The 17,509-nt window shown below is 46.0% G+C and overlaps 2 protein-coding genes across 2 annotated transcripts; both read right to left on the bottom strand.

Moving 5' to 3' along the window:
- Window positions 1–4,658: 4,658 nt before the first annotated feature.
- Window positions 4,659–6,851, bottom strand: LOC148672442 (zona pellucida sperm-binding protein 4-like). The gene is made up of 9 exons (XM_088628166.1): window positions 6,619–6,851; window positions 6,356–6,543; window positions 6,181–6,278; window positions 5,968–6,095; window positions 5,701–5,890; window positions 5,466–5,613; window positions 5,296–5,371; window positions 5,091–5,213; window positions 4,659–5,012 (listed from the first exon to the last, which is right to left on the bottom strand). Exons 1-9 carry the CDS (start codon window positions 6,818–6,820, stop codon window positions 4,891–4,893), a joined length of 1,275 nt encoding a protein of 424 aa, XP_088484292.1. The 5' UTR covers window positions 6,821–6,851; the 3' UTR covers window positions 4,659–4,890.
- Window positions 6,852–12,742: 5,891 nt separating this feature from the next.
- On the bottom strand, window positions 12,743–14,823 carry LOC148672441 (zona pellucida sperm-binding protein 3-like). The gene is made up of 9 exons (XM_088628162.1): window positions 14,447–14,823; window positions 14,255–14,373; window positions 14,076–14,179; window positions 13,795–13,972; window positions 13,598–13,715; window positions 13,399–13,484; window positions 13,199–13,317; window positions 12,981–13,106; window positions 12,743–12,894 (listed from the first exon to the last, which is right to left on the bottom strand). The coding sequence occupies exons 1-9, from the start codon at window positions 14,807–14,809 to the stop codon at window positions 12,779–12,781; spliced, it is 1,329 nt and encodes a 442-aa protein (XP_088484288.1). The 5' UTR covers window positions 14,810–14,823; the 3' UTR covers window positions 12,743–12,778.
- Between the last annotated feature and the right edge of the window lie 2,686 nt (window positions 14,824–17,509).

Raw genomic sequence — 17,509 nt, 5'->3', positions numbered from 1 at the left:
CGTGGATTGGATAATTGTTCGAGAGCTTGAATCTGACTGCTAACAGCTGGAATAAGTTATCCGCCGCTCAGCGGTCACTCATTGACGAGTGTGGTTTAGAGGCGCTGAGAGGGCTCTTGAATATTTATCTAGTGCTCTATTATAACTTGAAAACGTCCCATAAAGGGCGCGTTCTTTGGGACACTCGAGATAGTTAGCAAGTAGTACAACTATCGTGTGATAATAGCTGTAAGTGACAACATTTAACAACAAGGGGAAAACCGTCTTTTACAGCAATTACGCGAGTATTTAAATAATGGCCAGCAGTAATTAATGGCCAGGAGCATTGATTTCACAGACCGACGTTACCTGAAGCCTAGACTTGTTCATCTGAATTAACGTTAAATTGCCTAAGATTATGCTAGTCGAGTCTGTAAAATCAACGTAATTCTATTTCTTGATAAAAATGTATACATCACAAGCCAAATATACAGTGTGTAGTTGTCTTAACAACACGAATTAAACCCTTAAACGTTTTTTTTATAAGCCAATCAGTTCTTCGTTTTAATTACGCAGGTGACGCAGCAGAGCCTTTTAACACTGAAGCTTGGCGTACTGTGATGGCAAAGCCTAGTAATGTAACCCTGACGCGCAAGCAAATTCGAAAAAAAAAACTGCTGTTGTGTCAGTATTATGTCGCCCCCCCGTGGTCGCATTGGACACAAACGTAAAAGCTATTCCTTCTGTGTTTTGCGGCGAATTAAATTAGATTAATGATATAAAAGGGGATAAAACTGCTTCTTCGGACGATGTGGTGTTGGTGTGTATGTGCGTGTTGGGAGAAGTATTAGTATATATGAAACTACATCTTAGCAGTCATATAGGGTTGTAAATAAATTAAGGGGCATTACGGAGTATTTGTCTCATTCCCTCCACTGTGAATTGACACTGCCACCATCTGGGAGATGCCTGTGCCTCTCCAGCTGTAAAGATAACAGACTAAAGAAATATTTCTTTCCAGCTGCAATCGCACTTTCAAACACTGTAAAGTTAATCGTATCTTCTGTAACACTATTCCCTGTTGGGAACGTTTGTATTCTTTGTTGTACGGGGACTGTTCCAGGAACCAATCCCCCCCCCATCTGCCAAAGCCTGAACTGAAAATCGAACAGGCTTACGATAAAATATTGTCAACTCAGAACATTCGCAAAGGACTGGAATTGTAGCTAGTATCCTTTACACCCCCAACTTGAGCTCCCAGTGGCAAAAGTGTCATTTACTGTAGTATTTTCAAATCGTTTTTTCCTAAAAGGTGAGGAAAAGCTCAGAATTCTGGCAGTGGCCCTCTGGATAACATTACTTTCACATGGCTCAGCTACATTTAAAAGCTAATGACACCAGCATGTCGTGTGACTCATTTCATGCCACGAGACTCATAGTTCCACCACATGCTGTACCTGGAAGGCCAGCAAGCTGAAAAAGGGACTGATGGGCAATGTTCCCTCTAATTTTCAATGGCCGGTGGGCGCAAACATTTCAAGTTGTGCAAATTTTTCCCCCCGTGACAAAAACTTGCATGCCCTAAATTGAGTGTAAAAATTGTAAACCTGAAATTATTTTTTGCTAATATAGTCACTCTCATAGAAGCATAGAGATCCAAAAGACCGGGACGGCGATTCAACGAGCCCAGTCGTGGAGACCGAGTGTGGAGCGAGCATGAGCAGGGAGGTACGAGACGACGAGAGCACAGATATCGATGATCGAATAGCAGTAATAACGCACACAGCCAAGTCGGGCCTCTCGCAGACACTCTCATGGGGTCCATTTAGCATTGTTCAATTGACGATCGTGTTTGTTTTATTATCATCATCATATTTTGGGGGGAATTTAATTTTTTGTGGGCAGTTCAATTTCCTATGTGCGCTGATTTCATAACCTGTGTGCACACGCGCCACAGCTTAGAGGGAACATCGCTGAGGGTTACAGTAAAGACAGGGGAATAGCTCTGCTGAAAGGTCATCGGAAAATCCTGCTGTGGTCAGAAATATGCTGAGCATAAATGTATTTAAACTCGAGAGATTGGGCTCTTCAATCCCCCATGCATAAGAGAGGGATTTAGTTCTTCTGGAGGAAAAGGGACTGGTAGAGATGTAAGCACCCTGTTAGACAGAGAAGCTTCCAAAGTAGTAGTAGTAATAATAATAATAATGTTTCTTTATTAGCCCTATACAATTTCTTGCATTAGGAATTCGTCTTTTCGCATACCCCAGCCTTTTCTCCATGGAGACACAGACACACAGACGGGGAGAGAAGCTTGGGGTCAGAGCACAGGGTTGTACGGCGCCCCTGGAGCAGATGGGGTTAAGGGCCTTGCACAGGGGCCCAACGGAGTAGGATTCCTCTGCCGGGCGCGGGATTTGAACCAGCAACCTTCCAGTCACAGGCGCAGATCCTGAGCCACAGAGCCACCGCTCCGCCCAACCAATCTTCCATATTTCCCAGATGGAACTCATTTGCATGGATCAACAAGTACACCTCATTCAATTGATCTCGAAAAGCCAGGTTTCACAGCTCAGTCGAAAGGCAACCTAAAAGCTTGAGCAACAGCTGGAAAACTTTGTGTCATTTAGTAAACAACTGCCAACCTCCTGTGATCTTTGAACCTTTACATTATTGTGGGCATCTAGACCAGTATTACAAGACAGCTGGTTGAGCTGGATGACATTTAAGGTCTAACCTACTAAATCCATCAAGACTGATATATGGGCTTGCTCTCTTATGCATCTTAAGACCCAGTCAGTCTTAGGATGTGCTGACTCTTAGTCTTGTTCCTGCACTTAAGAAAGGGGTGGGGTAGAAATGAGTTTTCTGTTGCAACATACACTGATACATAAAGCAGTTCATCCCACCTGAGACCCAGGACCTAGAACAGCAATCTAGGTAAAAGTTACCCCATGCATATGGGGCAACACAATCAGCAAGTGTTGCTTAGAGTTCTCCGAACTGTGAGAAAAGTCAGGGACTCCATACAAAATACTGTGATAGATCATTAAAGAAACCATATATATTGCACCATTTCCAATTCTTTTATTATATCTTAATGCATTTGTCATTTCTTCTTATATAAGAAAGTCGCCAGGATCCAACCAGGATCTCAGCCTCTGCAGACAAACCTGCAGGAACAAGTTCATTAAAACAGCAAGAGAAAGGCATCATTTTAAAATTGAGCTATGACAAGACTTGGCTGCTGGCTCCAGAAGATCCCCTTCTGCCCATGGCCTTGGTCATATGATCTCTCTAGGCCCCAGGAGTTGGATGAGTGCCAGCATCCTGTCTTTGCAGATCAGATGAGAGATTCAGTAGCTTTAAGCGAGTAACAATATTATGGTGGCAAAAAGGATAGCAAGGTACCCACCTTCTTTAGAAGCCAGGTCCCTCCTGCTCCTGCCACCCCAATACCTGGATCATACAGCTGGAGTCACAGCAGCTGCAGACCTGGTCACTCCCATCCACTGATCTCCACCTACAGCAGGGACAGAACTGGAGAGACAGCAGGCAGTGTTCACTAGCTCAAGCCACCCGAGGTCACACCCACCCTTTGTTCTCAATGAAGGAGTAGCTGGGGGTGGAGGTCTGGTCAGGGACCAAGGTGGCCACACAGCTTTTCTCGGGGAGAAGCCCAGCAGATCCTCAGCAGACTTGGTGGAGGTGTAAGGGACCCAGGTGGGCTTCAGGGCATTGCTGCTCACATTGTAGAGCCTAGCAGACAGGAGGCAGGTGTCAGCAGGGAGTCAAGCTCAAGACAGTCGGCCCTGCTGATCCTCCAGGACTCACCTCATGTAGTGACACTCGATACCCACAACAGCACCATTCATTCCAACAATGGGGGTGTTGGCCAGCGGCTTCGGGGTGTAGTTGAGAGAGAAGCTGTACACCAGTTGCTCATCCACAGTCTAGACAGATCACAGATCCAGCCACCCAACAGCCGAGAACCCGAAGCAGCCCAACCGCAGAACCACTTCTTACCTGCAGCACACTGCGACACGCTGCAGCTCAGCTTCAAAGATCAGGAGCTGCACCGTGGTGTGCTGCTGGGTGACTGCACTATCTCACAGACTGAGATCCAAACCATTGATCAGCTGCCTGCTGCCAAACAGATCAGTCTTAACCTCCATCACGATTGTATTCCCCCTGCACTGCACCAGCACAGCCCGGATAACCTGCTGCAATGGCAGCAGAAGACAGTCAAACTGCAACCCCGTAAGGCCTTGAAAATCCAGAATGAGTATATACACCAAATACCTCAAACCCAGTTTAAGTGCTTGTATATAAACGTTCAGAAAAAGATGGACCCAGCTTAAGAGTCTTTAAACATGTTTTCAGCATGCTAGCAAAGATGAGAAAGCAGGTACCAGCCTGTAGGACTTACACTGAGGGGTAAAGTGATTGAATATGCGCTCCAGGTAACTAAACAGTGCTTTAGAGTTAAAAAAAAAAAAAGCAGCACTCAACTAACTACAGCCACCATAGATCTCAAAGGACCATGCAGGAGTGGTATGACAGAAGAGCTGGAATCAAATGCCAAGGTCAATAATAACTGGAAGGGGCTGCAGGTGAATCGTATATAGCCCCGAGTGTCTGATCTTAAACTCCTGGTGTTGTTCACATAACAGTAAACATTTTCTTTTAGAAATACTCTTTAATATTTAGCAAAATGTGAAAAGGAAAATAGTTCAAATGTAAAAAGTTATTGGGGTTTTCATATTCTAAGTAGGAGAAAAATACAGAGACAAGAAGCTCACATGAAGAGATAGTAAATACAAGGCATGGAAAGTTACAGTATTTTCCCTGAATTACTCACAAGGAGCACATTGGAGCAACACTAAGTGGAATTCAGTGCAATGCCTTTATTCACAGCTTGGTATGCTGGATCTGAGGTCTAGATCTCCACACAGCCACCAGCACCAGAGCAGAGACCACAAGCACAGTGGAGGCAGCTACTACCAGCAGCCCATAGCTCAGGAACCAGGGTGCTGTGGAGAGAAGAGCTTTAGTGAGGGGTCAGACACAGGATCAGACACTCAGCCTCAGCCTCCAACCCCCTCCCTCACCTTCAGGATGGGAATCCACTTGATCCAGAGCTGGAAGCTCAGATCCAACCAGGATCACTTCCCCACTGGACACCAGTGCAGTTTCTCTGGAGGAGTCCTGTGCCACTTGAGCAACAGCTCTTCCTGCAAGAGGAAGGGACACCAGCATAAGGAAAGGATACACGGCTGACTGGCACACACAACTGCCCATCCCAAGAGAACTCACTCCTCCTGCCACAGGTGGGCACACAGCGCTCAGTAGCAGTCGGCTGGCACACTGCTGCACTACAGTGGATGAACACCTGGAGAGAGTACAGCAAGGGTCACTGCACAGCCCAGGACCAGCCACCACCACCTCCTCCTCCTCCTCCTCCTCCTCCACAAGCTGCTCCCTACCTTCTCCTTCAGAGGCACCTGAGAGGCAGGATCCACAAAAGTGAACATCCGAATCATGAAGCGCTGGTAGTGCGTTGGGTACGGCAGCCCTGAGGAGCCACCCACAGGGATCAAGGTGGTCTGGTAGTTGTCACCTCTGTAGGGACACCTGCAAGGACAGCAACAGGGAGGGTGAGCCCTGCCACAAGGGGACACTACTGAGACAAGCCAGTCAGAGCCACAGGGGTCAGATTACCCAGCAACCAGAAGGCTCCAGCTGGGCTGGCTGAGAGGACTGGGAGTGGAAGTGGCCCAGCAGTCCCCCAGGGTCAGGACAATGTTGGGGTCAGCCCTGTTCAAGATGTGGACCTCCACATACACAGGATCCCGCAGCACCTTGGTCACAGGGTAGTCCAGGTCACTGTAGTAGGAGTCATACAGCTCTCCTGAGGAGAAGAGCAGCAGCGGGGTTCAGCAGAAGCCCCACACACTCGGCTCACACAGCCCAAGGCCGGACAGCTACCTCTTGCAATCCTGAGCTCCACACGGAGAGGTCCTGGAGACACTGCCGGAGGGGGTGGGGAGACCGTGTAGACCACAGCCCGCACTGGAACAAGGTCATCGTTTGCATACCTGCACTGGAAGAACAGCCTGGAGAGAGAAGCAGGCAGTCATGGGATCCAGACAGGACCTGGCAAGACCAGAGCACTCTGGGAAGCAGCAGCTGCTCACTCACTTGTAGAAACTGTCCCTTGTGATGGAGCCAGCAGGCCCCCCAATCACAGCAAATGTTGAGGACATCATGTTCTCATACACCACAGCACCACCTTCAGTCTAGAGGAAGGGCACATGAAGAAGGTCAGGAACCACTACAGCAGCAACACCCTCAGCTGAAGGATCAAGCCCCTCACCTTCATGCTGGTGCCACAGGCACTGACTGGGAACTGGAACATGGCAAAGCCAGCAGTGGTGCTAACAGGGCCACAGGGGGGACTCCTACCCCCCTGCAGGCTGACTGAATCCAGGCTCAGCTGAGGGCTGGTGGCATTCTTGGACACGACCACCACAAACTGGCCATCCCTGGTGCACTGGACAGTCACTGGAGGAAAGCAAGAGCTGGTAAACCAAGCCTGTTAAGCTCATCATAGAAGACGCTCAAGAGCCAAAAACCCACCTTCATTCCCATAGTAACAGCGATATCGGCTGGACGGATCAAAGCAGCAGTTTTCAGCCTCACAATCGCTTTTACCGATAGCCACATCACCACACGTTATCTTGTCGTTGTCATTAACCAGGCACTTCTGAACCTGAGCTACAGACCAATCCAACGCCAGCAAAAACAACACAAGGTGCAACCCCATCCTCCCTCTGCTCATTGACTTCTCCACCGTGAAACTCACCGAGGAACTGCAGGCAAGCGGCGCTCAGCTCCTGAAATACTCGCTGCGCCCTGATTGGCTGAGGGCGGCGATTGGAGGGCTGTAGCGCGCGCACGAGGAGTTCCGACACTTGCTTGTTTAATAAAGGTGAACAGAGCCCTCGGTGGCGTTTTGGAGCGCGTTTAGACTGCTTGAATAAATAACGTCATTATTTGGGGAACCTGAAAAACTATTACGACATCACTCTGTGGTTAAGATCTTAAAACATGTTACCACGCAGGAATTAGTTAGAACTTGTTTTTCGTGCTGGAGGGGAATATGTTATTATATAAATCAAGCGGTGTCCAACTCTATAGAAGCCTGTTAGCGCCAGGGAGAAACTGGTTTTACACGAGATAGCAGGGTGTTAAAACGTGATCATTTTTGCGTGTACGCAATATAACATTGCTTTAGAACGTGATACTTAATTCATGAACGACATTGACTACTACTGTATGTTAATATGTTGCAATATATATGCAATAACATTTTCACACAAACTAGCATCAACTTTAACTACAGAGGAACATCGTCACACTCTTTGTGCGAGAGAATTAATCGAAAGGAGCACCTGCTCTGTCTTTTGTATACGAGAAGTACAACAAGATGTCGGTGAACCGTCCTGGGTAAAACGCAAGTCGTTTTCGCCGTTTCTGCGAAAAGTAGAAATAACACGACTTTCCAAACGTATAGTATGTGTGCTTACTTTTTAAAAATAGAACTGATTACATTTATGATGACTTGCCAGTCAACCTCCCGTTACTGTTCGTAAAAGTGGACTTCGCAGGAGAGTGAAAACGACGCTCCTTTAATCCAGCCGTGCTCACTGACAGCGTGCACTGCTGCTCCTACACAAAACACAGCGCACGTGCTCCTTTAGATTCATTCTTGTGCTCAACGAGTGCGACTCTAGTGATTCGATAACCGTGTCGTCTCAGCCGAAGAGCGCAGTCTCGCCATAAGCGTGCTGCGATTCCCGTCACTGTAACGCAGACGACTCCTCTGCTAGCGGAGCTCGCTCGGTGTTTTGACCGCTAAGAGTTTCTCTGGTAATGTTACAACTTCCAAGAAGCTCAAAGCTTCACAGCACAGCATTTTCGCGGCGCTTAAAATACGTCGGCTAATTGAAAACCAATCTTTCTGTGGACATACGAGTCGAACCCGCAAGTATCCCAGTGGGCATTGATTCGTCGAATATACGTATATTTACGGCGAAATTACGGCTATACGTATATATACGTCGCCTCGACGTATAATCAACGTCGAATTGCAACCGTAAAATCGACGACATGAATAAACGCATATATAACGTCGAAAACACATCTAACACAGTGCCTTAGGCTTTTTACTGTATGTATCGTGTGTGCCGCAACTAGGAGTATACGGCACTCTGCACAGTGCACGAAGTAAATTATTTTGGCAGTAATTAATTTACACGTGTATAATAAATATAGTAAATATAATAAATTAATTAAGTTCAGTTTCACATTTTTCGTCACTCTCACGGTTTGTATTGCCTGGAGCGAAAAGTACCATAAGCGTTCATTTTTGCAGCTACATGGACGTTCTGAATCGTTAAGAAAAAAATGTTGTAAAACCAACAGAAAGCACAGACTGCTATAACTAGTCCTAGTTATTTAACGATTTTAAGTATAATGATAAACTACGGAATCGGTCCACCTGAGCAAACAGGATCGTAATGTTGACACTCAATAACGACACTGATATGTGCAGTTCCTGGACGGATAGCCCTCCTGCCCATCAAACAGACTGAGTGACTGTTCGTGTCATTTAGTGTTGTCTGACCATTGACAAAGTACAACTATTTTTTTAGGGTGTAAATTAAGTTAGGTAAATCTTTTTACCCAAAACTGAAGGGGCGACATTCCCCCCTCCCCCCGTGATGCCAGGCCTGTCCCCATCCTATTCCATAATGTCATTATATATAATACCATACAACAGTGACCGATCCTTAGCTCATAGCAGGGGGCACATAGCCGCGATGTATTATCAATGTTAAATTTCAACCATAATATCGACAACATTAATAAACGCATACGTTGAGAAAATATCTAACCCAGCATATTTTCCGGTTATATACCACAATGCATTGCTAGTATTCGTTGGTCACCATTTTGGACACGTTTTTCAAACGTAGAAGTATATCCGCAAATATCTCAGCAATCCTCTTTTGACGAGTAAGTATGAACAATAATAATACTATCTGAATACATACAGATCTTTCTTAATATTATTTTGATTAAAATAGTACGTGAATAAGCAAAAAAATGGCACATAAAATAGTGTGAATGGGGAAGATGACACAAAATCGTTTTGCCGTTTCTCTTATTTTATTCTATGTTGTACTTTCAAACTTTGGGTACTCTTTAATTAGGACGGACTTTATTGCTCAACTGCTATGATGCAAGCCAAATTTTATACATTTATTTCAGCTTTGAGCTTAGTAAACCGTTCATTTTTTAGATTATACTAAAGTCCCACCCTACATCAACAGAAAAAGAAATAAAGGAGCACGCAATGTGTTACTTGAAGAATGCATATGCAAGGCAGGGGGCCAGGAGATCTGGACTCTGAAAATAATAGGTTTTTGGTTCTAACTGTTAGGACAATTAGACAGGGTTTGCAAATAGTGGACAAAAATCGTCTTAACTTCCATTGTAATATTTTTTTTTCTTGGAAATATAGAAGTTGTACATTTTAAAATGTATATTTGAATCAAAATGTGGTTTTGAGTTAGTGTGTTAATGTAATTAGTTTTGTGTTTGTCATTACTGTATATTGCCATGTTACCAGAATTTGTAGCTGAAGTTTAAGACTAGTTGTGTTTTTTATGATTATTGCCCATATGTTGATTGTTGATTGATTGTATACAATGTATAATTTGAAATACATATGTTTCAGGTGTGAATGTGTATTTTCAGAATAAATTTCTAAACCTAATCATTGGCTTGGTTTACTTGTTTCTACACCTATAAAATCTATTTTTGATGTATAATAGACCTCTACCCATATACGTATAATAGACCTCTAAAGTTATCCGTATAATAGACCTCTAACCATATACGTATAATAGTCCTCTAAAGTTATCCGGAACTCCAACCTTATATGTATAATAGTCCTCTAAATTTATCCGTATAATAGAACTCCAACCATTTATGTATAATGAACGTCTAATCATGGACGTATAATTGACGTATAACTTTAGACGTATATTAGAATTTCATTCTAGACGAATTGTAGACCACATTTAGACGTCTAAGGTATGCGTTTAATAGACGTATATTATACGTCTTTTGCCCACTGGGATTAAGGACATCAACTTGGAAAGATTTAATAACGGTCTTAGTTAACATAAAAATGCCTTCTGCAGAATAAACGGCCCCGCTTCTTTCGTCGCTCCTCTAGCGCCAAACGTGTTAGAGTCTTCCTTTTAACCGCTGCACCAGAACAAGAGTGTTCTCCGAAGGCCTTTAAAAACATTTCACTTCAATAACAACTCCACCCACACCGCCTTCAAGCTATAAATATCTGCAATTAAAGCGTTAGCCAGAGGCGGATCGCCTTGAAAAAGGCTATTGAAGTAGCGCTACACGTTCCTCCCTTTTAAAGTCCAGGGGAGGTTAACGGAGCACCAATGTTCCCGATATCTATGCATTTTGTCCCCTGCAGCCGCACCTACAGGGAGCATCGGCTTGAAAGAAGAAAACCGACATCCTACTTTTGGAAGTGCTCGGTGCCTGCCATCGAGGGCTGTGGATGAAGGGAAGAACCGTAGCAGTCGAAAACGTATGAACAGTGTTTGAGTGCCTGCTTGCTTAAGGGGCATATCTCCCCATTGCCCCTCGAACAGTGCTGAGTATATAAGCCTGCAGTTTTGTTTTGGCTATAAACTAAAAGGTACTGTACAGCCCTTGTTTCCAAAATCCGAGCCTGAAGTACAGTGGTGTGAAAAAATGTTTGCCCCCTTCCTGATTTCTTATTTGTTTGCATATTTGTCACACTGAAATGTTTCAGATCATCAAACAAATTGAAATATTAGACAAAGATAACACAAGTAAACACAAAATGCAGTTTTTAAATGAAATTTTTATTATTAAGGGAAAACAAAATCCAAACCTACATGGCTCTGTGTGAAAAAGTGATTGCCCCAAAACTTAATAACTGGTTGGGCCACCCTTAGCAGCAACAACTGCAATCAAGCCTTTGCGATAACTGGCAATGAGTCTTTTACAGCGCTGTGGAGGAATTTTGGCCCACTCATCTTTGCAGAATTGTTGTATTTCAACCACATTGGAGGGTTTTCGAGCCTTAACTGCTTTTTTAAGGTCATGCCACAACATCTCAATCGGATTCAGGTCAGGACTTTGACTAGACCACTCCAAAGTCTTCATTTCGTTTTTCTTAAGCCATTCAGAGGTGGACTTGCTGGTGTGTTTTGGATAATTGTCCTGCTGCAGAACCCAAGTGCGCTTCAGCTTGAGGTCATGAACAGATAGCCGGACATTCTCCTTCAGGATTTTTTGGTAGACAGCAGAATTCATGGTTCCATTTACCACAGAAAGTCTTCCAGGTCCTGAAGCAGCAAAACAGCCCCAGACCATCACACCACCACCACCATATCTTACTGTTGGTATGATGTTACTTTTCTGAAATGCTGTGTTACTTTTACGCCAGATGTAATGGGACACACACCTTCCAAAAAGTTCAACTTTTGTCTTGTCAGTCCACAGAGTATTTTCCCAAAAGTCTTGGGGATCATCAAGATGGTGTCTGGCAAAACTGAGACGAGCATTTATGTTCTTTTTGCTCATCAGTGGTTTTCATCTTGGAACTCTGCTATGCAGGCCATTTTTGCCCAGTCTCTTTCTTATGGTGGAGTCATGAACACTGACCTTAACTAAGGCAGGAGAAGCCTGCAGTTCATAGATGTTGTTGTGGGTTTTTTTGTGACCTCTTGGATAAGTCATCGCTGGGCTCTTGGGGTAATTTTGGTCGGCCGGCCACTCCTGGGAAGGTTCACCACTGTTCCATGTTTTTGCTATTTGTGGATAACGGCTCTCACTGTGGCTCGCTGGAGTCCCAAAGCTTTAGAAATGGCTTTATAACCTTTTCTAGACTGATAGATCTCAATTACTGTTTCTCATTTGTTCCTGAATTTCTTCGGATCACAGCATGATGTCTAGCTTTTGGTCTACTTCACTTTGTCAGGCAGGTCCTATTAAAGTGATTCCTTGATTGAGAAAAGGTTGAGGCAGTAATCAGGCCTGGGTGGGGCTAGAGAAATTGAACTCCACTTCCCAAAGATGTGATAAACCACAGTTGAATTATGTTTTAACAGGGGGGGGGGGGGGGGGGGGGGGGGGGCAGGCAATCACTTACCCCCCCTTAATAAAACTTTCATTTTGCGTTTCTTTGTCTAATACTTCATTTTGTTTGATGATCTGAAACTTTTTTTTTTGCATGTTTGTCACACTGAAATCAGGAAGGGTGCAAACACATTTTCACACCACTGTACATGCAAATGGTACCAGGCTGATATTAACTGATCCAGCCTTGTAGAGGAACATTACAGGTCAAAGCACATGTCAAAGAAAAGAGAAGTGGGAGGGGGGGGGGGGGAAGCTGTTTGGAAATATGCAGGTGTCCAAATCAGGTTAAGGTTAACTTAAATGAGCAGCACCAGCTGCTAACCACAGATGCATAATAGCAGTATGTTCAGGTCTTATCAGCCCTCAACTGATAAACAAAGGTGGAGTTCAGGAATACTAACACATACATAGAAGCAGATAGTACTTAACACATTATGGACTGCGTAACTATTAATCTCAGCACTAAGCAAGAGTAAACCAAACTAAGTGAAAAGAAAAACACAGTTTATTGCTCATTCACATCAAGTCAGTTCATGGGTTTGTGTTGCTTCCTCCTGCACAGGACTGTCCCCAGCAGAGCAGCAGAGACCAGCCCCACCGCAGTCACCACACCAGCCAGGATCACAGCCTCCACAGGCAGGCCTGGAAAGAAAGCACAGAGGAGCCTCAGCAAGCGGGCACTGCCACAGAGAGGGGCCAGCTGATGTGACAGCACCTCCTGCCAGTACCTGTGGCTTTGTCCTCCTCTGCTCTTAGCTGGGAGCTCCGGCCTTCTGCCTCCACTGGCCTCTCAGCAACCTGCTCTTGCAGCACAAACACAGGACCAACAGTGGCATCAGCTTCCCACTCAGGAGCTGCAAAAAGAGCAGGACAAGCCTGGCTGTAGACCCCCCCCCCCTTTCCTGAAGAGATCCATGCCATGAGCAGCAGAGCAGAGGTGCCTTACCCCCTGTAGAAGCCAGGTCCCTCCTGCTCCTGTCACCCCAATACCTGGATCGTATACTTGGCACACAGCTGGAGTCACAGCAGCTGCAGACCTGGTCACTCCCATCCACTGATCTCCACCTACAGCAGGGACACAGGGTCAGAGCAGCTCCCTCAGCTGAGCACCAGCTGGACACAGCAGCCCCCTGCCTCCTCACTGACCTGCTGCCCTCAGTGTAGCAGTCCTTGTTCAGGGAGTCCACACTCTGGGAAGCAGGAGTCACCTTCAGGTGGCAGGTGATGTAGATCTGCCAAGAGCACGAGTGGATCAAGCTACACCCAGGCCTCCATCTTGGGCTTGTAATGGACATGCTGTTTTAAGAACCTTCTGCTTTCATGGGTATCAGGATCAAGTACTCACTGAGCTCCTGGCATCCTGATAGAACCTGAAGGCATCCAGCTTCATCTGCAGCTTGGTGTCCTGGGTTCTTAGCATGAACTGCGAGCTGGAGCCTGTGGATTTGGCATCAGTCAGGCACCTGAAAGGAGAGAAGGCAGTGTAGAACTGGAGACAGCAGGCAGTGTTCACTAGCTCAAGCCACCCGAGGTCACACCCACCCTTTGTTCTCAATGAAGGAGTAGCTGGGGGTGGAGGTCTGGTCAGGGACCAAGGTGGCCACGCAGCTGTCCACAAAGAGCCGAAGGGGCTGGTGGTTGGCCTGGGTGACGGAGGCTTCGATGTTCAGGACGTCCCCCAGGTAGAACACATTGGAGGACCTCTGGGAGCTCCAGTCATCTGGATGGGAAAGGAACCCCCCCCAATCTCAAGCATAGATCCCCATCGACCCAACTGCACTGGCTGTACAGTAACACCGTGCTTCATCTCAGGGGAGACCTACCATTCATGAGGCTCAGAGAGAAGCCCAGCAGATCCTCAGCAGACTTGGTGGAGGTGTAGGGGACCCAGGTGGGCTTCAGGGCATTGCTGCTCACATTGTGGAGCCTAGCAGACAGGAGGCAGGCGTCAGCAGGGAGTCAAGCTCCAGGCAGTCAGCCCTGCTGCTCCTCCAGGACTCACCTCATGTACCGACACTCGATACCCACAACAGCGCCATTCGTTCTCACTATGGGGGTGTTGGCCAGCGGCTTCGGGGTGTAGTTGAGAGAGAAGCTGTACACCAGTTGCTCGTCCACGGTCTAGACAGATCACAGATCCAGTCACCCAACAGCCGAGAACCGGAAGCAGCCCAACCACAAAACCACTTCTTACCTGCAGCACACTGCGACACGCCTGCAGCTCAGCCTCGAAGATCAGGAGCTGCGCCGCAGTGTCCTGCCTGGTGACCGCACAGTCTCCCAGGCTGAGATCCGAAGCGTTGATCAGCTGCCCGGTGCCAAACAGGTCGGTCTTGACCTGCACCACGATCGTACTCTCCCCGCACTGCGCCGACACAGCCCGGATAACCTGCTGCTTCTGCTGCCGTGGCAGCAGAGGCGAGTCCAGAAAGGCGACCCCCTTGCGCCTGATGCCGGATTGGACGTTAGCCCGGGCACGCCATTGCGCAGCATCACACAGAACTGCGAGGAACAGCAAGGTCAACAGCCGAAAGGAAAGACCACTAGAAAACCACATCTTGAAATGAAAACAACCCGCAAAACCACGATACCTGCTGTTTGCGAGCTCCTTCCTTTTAAAGCCACAGAGACTTTCGCGCGTGATGACGTTCAGGTTCGTAGAGTGAAGATTTTCACGAGGACCCGAACTCTGTCAGCTCACACGCAGGAGGACAGGATATTGAATCCACCCCGTGGAAAAGCCAGTGTAGTTAAAGCGGAGGAAGATCGCGGAGACTAATTTCTCCTGAGCAGACTGCTGATTGTTTACAATGAATATTATAAAGTAGGATCTTCGCTATATTTTGCGGTCACGGTATCTAATAGTTCCTGTTACAGCTGTTGCTTCTGACAAGATGTACAAAATAAATAAGATAAGAGCTAGTCCCGAAACGTCTGAATTTACATAAATTCTAAGATTCATATTGTCTCTTTCTGCCAAAATGACCATTGTATAGTTACAGTCTTGTAAATGATAAAACTCCTTCTTTATTTTCGTTCGAATGTTCTTCTGCTTCGCCGGTTAATTTGGAGGAAAAGCGCTGGGTGAACGATTTCAAGAATTAAAAGCCTAAAACGGGAGAAAGGGAGAAACTCGTCGTGATATTTCCTTCTCCGGATCTGTGTGCAGTGCAGACACGCTTTGTCCCAGCGAACATGTCGGACGCGCGCGGAGCGCAGACAACTGTTCTCACACCTTCCGATTCAGGAGTGAAACAGGCGCCTGGCGTTGCTGCTCTTTACATTAGCAGCCGCGCTTGATCGTTTGCAACAGATTGAAAACGGGCTGCACGCATGCTTCTCTGTTAGCACTGCTTTGCTGAAGCTCTGGGGTCCTGGGTTCGATTCGTTGTGGGGTTTCTTCTGGAGGAGTTTGCAAGCTCTCCATTTTCACCCCACCGTCCAAATACTGTACGTGCTGTCACGGTGAACGGCCGGACTAACTCCCCCCCGCACGTCTGATGGTCCACTGTGTGTCGGCTTAGGAACCGGCTGGTCTCCACTTTCTGTTGGGCTCAGTGCTTTCAAGTTCTTTCATGTAGACGAGCTGTTGAGAAATCCTACTAATTATTAGTTTTTCTTGTGACACTCAACTGTGCATCGCCCATTTTTCTTGCTTAAGCCTGTATTTTACACACAAAAGAAACATGCGTAGCGTCATAGGAATTGTGTAATACATCTATAGATTTTCTCACATTTTTATCCTGTACAATGTTGCAAGGGAAGCTGAAGCCTATCCCAGCAAGCAACAGGCCCAAAGTGGGGTACACCCAGGATGGGACACCAGTCTATTGCAGTGAATATTGGAAGGTAGTGTTTTTTTAAATGGTCCAATAAAACAATGAATTTCCGATACTTGCACACCCTTTTCAAATCACATTTTTTAATGCAAACTTACAGTGCCCTCCAAAATCGTTGGCACCCTTGGTTAAGATGAGCAATAAAGGCAATGAAAAATTCTTTGTTGTTTATCAGCTTGATCTTACACTGAAAATATGAGAGAAATCTAACCTTTCGGTGAGGTAAAATTGTTCGAAGAAAAAAAAATCCTTTTAAAAAACAAACATTTTTCTCAAAAACACACGTGTCACAATTACTGGCACCCCTCCCTTTGCCAAGATAACAGCACTGAGTCTTCTCTTATAATGCTGGATGAGGTGGGAGAACACATACTGTATAAAGGGATCTGAGATCCTCGCTTGTGGACTCTCCTCTTCAGCTCACCCCACAGCTTGATTCCGTGGTCAGTGAACCATGTCTGTGTGGATTTGGAGGTGTGCTTTGGATCATTGTCCTGCTGGAAGATCCAACCACGACCCAGTCTTAGCCTCCTGGCAGAGGCAGCCAGATATTGACCTAAAATCTCCTGGTATTTGGTGGAGTCCATGATGCCGTGTATCCTAACAAGATTCCCAGGGCCTTTGGAAGATAAACAGCCCCACAACATCACAGATCCACCACCACACTTCACAGTGGGGAGAAGGTTCGTTTTCTGCATGACCTTGACTCTTTTTATGCCAAACCCACCTCTGGCGTTTGTTGCCAAAATGCTCTATTTTTGTCTCATCTGACCATAGAACCCGTTTCCAATCAGAGTTCCAGTAATACTTCGCAAACTCCAGGCGCTTACTTTTGTGGTTTGACGACAGCAGGGGCTTTCTTCTGGCAAGCCTTCCAAATGGTTTGTTGGCACAGAGGTGGCTTCTAATTGTAGTTTTGGAGACTTGGTGACCCCAGGATGCAACCAACTCCTGCAATTGTCCAACTGTGATCCTTGGAGAAAGTTTTGCCTCACAAACCATCTTCTTCACTGTGTGTGTGGGCAAAATACACTTGAGTCCTCTCTCAGGCAGGTTCATCAGAGCTCCGGTTGTTTGAAACGTCTTAATGATTGCCCTTATAGTGGAGATGGGTATTTTCAGGTGTGAAGCAAGTTTTATAACCGTTGCCCGATTGATGAAGGTCTGTCTCATTTAATTTTTGTGTTCTCTGGTCTTCCCCATGTTGATGGATGACTGAGGGTGTTTGTCCTGCCTGTTACCTCATATTTATACCGCAGTGAAACAGGAAGTCAAGGATGACCACTTAAGAGTTCCTAAAGACTCAGGTGTACTTTAAAAAGGTCAAATATGAATGGGAATATATGTCAATTAGATTTTGCTCTTAGGAATTTCTAGGGATGCCAATAATTGTGACACCTGCGTTTTTGAGAGAAAAA

Source organism: Lepisosteus platostomus, chromosome 4, assembly GCF_059453375.1.
Source record: "Lepisosteus platostomus isolate fLepPlt1 chromosome 4, fLepPlt1.hap1, whole genome shotgun sequence".
Classification (NCBI taxonomy): domain Eukaryota; kingdom Metazoa; phylum Chordata; class Actinopteri; order Semionotiformes; family Lepisosteidae; genus Lepisosteus; species Lepisosteus platostomus.
Note: the sequence above shows the minus strand (reverse complement) of the source record. Positions and strands in the feature narration are given on the sequence as shown.